A 2903-nucleotide genomic window follows, 5' to 3' on the forward strand; every position below is an offset into this window, starting at 1 on the left:
AACTTGATATTATTTGCTTGGTTCTGTTACACATATGGTGGTCATTGGTTCTAATTTCGGTCAGTATGTGAAAGTCTGGTGACGTTGAATAAATTCCTCATTATTCCAGTCGACCCAGCTGTAAATATGTATGTATAATCTGGGAAAGATCAATGCCAAGAGGTTTGGTCTGGGATCACTCCTCGTGAACCTGTGTTATTTTATTTGATTAAGTTATAACTATAACGACAGGATGTTAAACTCCATTCCATTCTATTTCAGGTATCAATGTAGCAGGTGTAAAGTGGGTGGTACGACTCCAGTTAGTGTTATTATTAGTGTTATTTTTATCAGCTATGGATCTCATTGTTGGATCGTTTGTTCACACTGATGTTGGTAGGTATTCAGATATAGTTATTGATTTTCAAAACACAAAATATATCAAATAAACAATATGTATTGGTTAATTCCTTATTTCTTGTCTTTTGGTATGACTGGTAAGCCATGTGAATTTCAATTTGTTATAATAATATGCTCTTTTAGAGCTTTCAGCAGTTGTATATGGGAAAAGAGCAGGCTAAGGCTTCAGTCTTGGTTAAATTCCCTCACTGCATATGGTATTCATGAGCCAAAAAAGTTGCAGAAATGTAGGAGATTAAGGGGACCATGCACCATTTTTGGGGGTTGATTTGTGTCTTGAATGTATGTAAATAGTCTTCAGAAGTACTAGAAATGTATGAAAATCACATAATTCCTTCAAAAATACCTTCAAACTAGGAATTTTACACACTCTTTCTGTATAGGTCTTTTCTATATATCATGTCGTCATTTTAACATTCAAACGTGGATAATTTTGGACACACACATGGATTTGAAGGCTTAAATTTTGACGGTGAGCTGTGAACACTTTTACTCGAAAAGTAGACAATAAAATTTCATTAGAACCCAATACGGTGCCTAGATATAGTAAATATAAGTGTATTAATTTAATTTCTCTGTAGAAAATGGTGTAACTGGGTATACAGAGGTTAATTTTGTGAATAATTCCGGACCGCAATATGCAGAAGGAGAGAATTTTTTCAGTATTTTTGGTCTGTTTTTCGCGACTGTAACTGGTATTCTAGCTGGAATCAACATGAGCGGAGATTTACAAGATCCATTCTATAATATACCTCGCGGTACTCTCGCTTCTTTAGGTGTAGGGTAAGTCTGTTTTATATGTTAGATTAGGATGTGGCATGTTCCTTAAACAATGATAATGACCATCTAGCCGTTGCTTGCACAATCCCATATTCTCTTCATTAATATTATTTGGTAGAGAGTTTACTTCCCTACCAATTAAATGCCTTCAAACAAATTATTGCGGGAAAATGTTTGAATAACCAGACACATATGCTTTATATGTAAGATTAGGATGTGGGGGTTTACGGGCAGAGGTTGGAATAATTTCGTTTTTTTTTTTTGTTTTAATCCTGAAGCAGCATTTAGATAGGTCACATTAAATAACAGAATACAATTTTATGCTATATAACTCTATTATGGTACACAACGTTTCAACAATTTATATTATCATTATTTTCAACGGATGATAACAATGTAAATTGTTGAAACCATAAACCAATTGGTATACCACAAACTCAGGTGTAGTGTATGATAAAATTGTTTTCTGTTATTTGATAAAAATAACGTGAACTATTTGTGTTTATCCTGTGAATTAGACCTGGAGTACAGAGATATCTTTGCTCCTCTCTAGTATGATAACAATTTATATATTTAATGTCTAAAATATTCAATTTTTCAATGTTTACATGTTATTTTGTATTATTTCTTATATTGATTTATACTCCTATTTTAAATTGCATCAAATGATATGTATTATTATTTCAGAACGATCCTATATATATCTTTTATACTAGTCCTAGGGGCTACATGTTTACGTTCTTATCTTCTCGATGATTATATGATAGCAGAAAAGGTAGGCTACTCTCTACAACTTTCATATTTTATAAGTGAGTGTGTAATTTATCAGTACTATTACATTTTTGTTAAGAATTAATTTGATGTTCAACATGGTTTATCAATTGATGTTATATTTGAAAGTGTCAAGGCTTATAATTGGCTGCAAATTCAGGTCACATTTCTTCTGCCGAGGAAAAATTCTTTCTTCAATCATTCAAAAATTCATGAAAAATTCCATGTATTCAATATTTCATGCTTTGATGAAAATCTAGACAATTCTGTACCGTACCTGTCGGAAGATTGCATAGCGTGTAACTCTGAGTTACAACTTGATTCAAGTTCTGTTTTGATATTTCTGTTCATTCATTCATTCATTCAGTGACGTTACATAGGCTATTCATTCATATCACGTAGCCGTCTTATCAATGCATGAATTAATTTGCGTTATAAACCTCGCTTTCATTATCTATCTATCTATCTATCTATCTATCTATCTATTCATACATCTATCTACCATCTATCTATCCATCTATCTATCCACCATCTATCTATCTATTTATCTCTCTATCTATCTTTCTATCTATCTATCTATCTATCTATTGTAGGTATCTATAGTAGGATTTCTATGGTTGGCTGGTCTGTATCTATCTATCTATCTATTGTAGGTATCTATAGTAGGATTTCTATGGTTGGCTGGTCTCTATCTATCTATCTATCTATCTATCTATCTATCTATCTATCTATCTATCTATCTATCTATCTATCTATCTATCTATCTATCTATCTATTGTAGGTATCTATAGTAGGATTTCTATGGTTGGCTGGTCTGTATCTGTCATCTGTATCATCCTGTATGGGTAGTTTGTATGGTCCACCACGTATTTTACAATCCATTGCCAACGAAAATGTTATACCGTTTATGAAAATATTAGGAAAAGGGGTAAGTCTTCATTTTATTACAATAT

The 2903-nt window shown here is 32.3% G+C and overlaps 1 protein-coding gene across 1 annotated transcript in view; it reads left to right on the plus strand.

Annotated features, from left to right (window-relative positions):
- Positions 1–2903, plus strand: part of LOTGIDRAFT_123579 (hypothetical protein) — a gene marked incomplete at both ends in the record, with an annotated part of 13094 nt that overhangs the window by 3715 nt on the left and 6476 nt on the right. The window contains 3 exons of the mRNA XM_009060811.1: positions 262–375; positions 981–1182; positions 1867–1954. Of these exons, the coding sequence (XP_009059059.1) occupies positions 262–375; positions 981–1182; positions 1867–1954 (404 nt within the window). The remainder of the gene's footprint in view (positions 1–261; positions 376–980; positions 1183–1866; positions 1955–2903) is intronic.

Source organism: Lottia gigantea, assembly GCF_000327385.1.
Source record: "Lottia gigantea unplaced genomic scaffold LOTGIsca_44, whole genome shotgun sequence".
NCBI lineage: Eukaryota > Metazoa > Mollusca > Gastropoda > Lottiidae > Lottia > Lottia gigantea.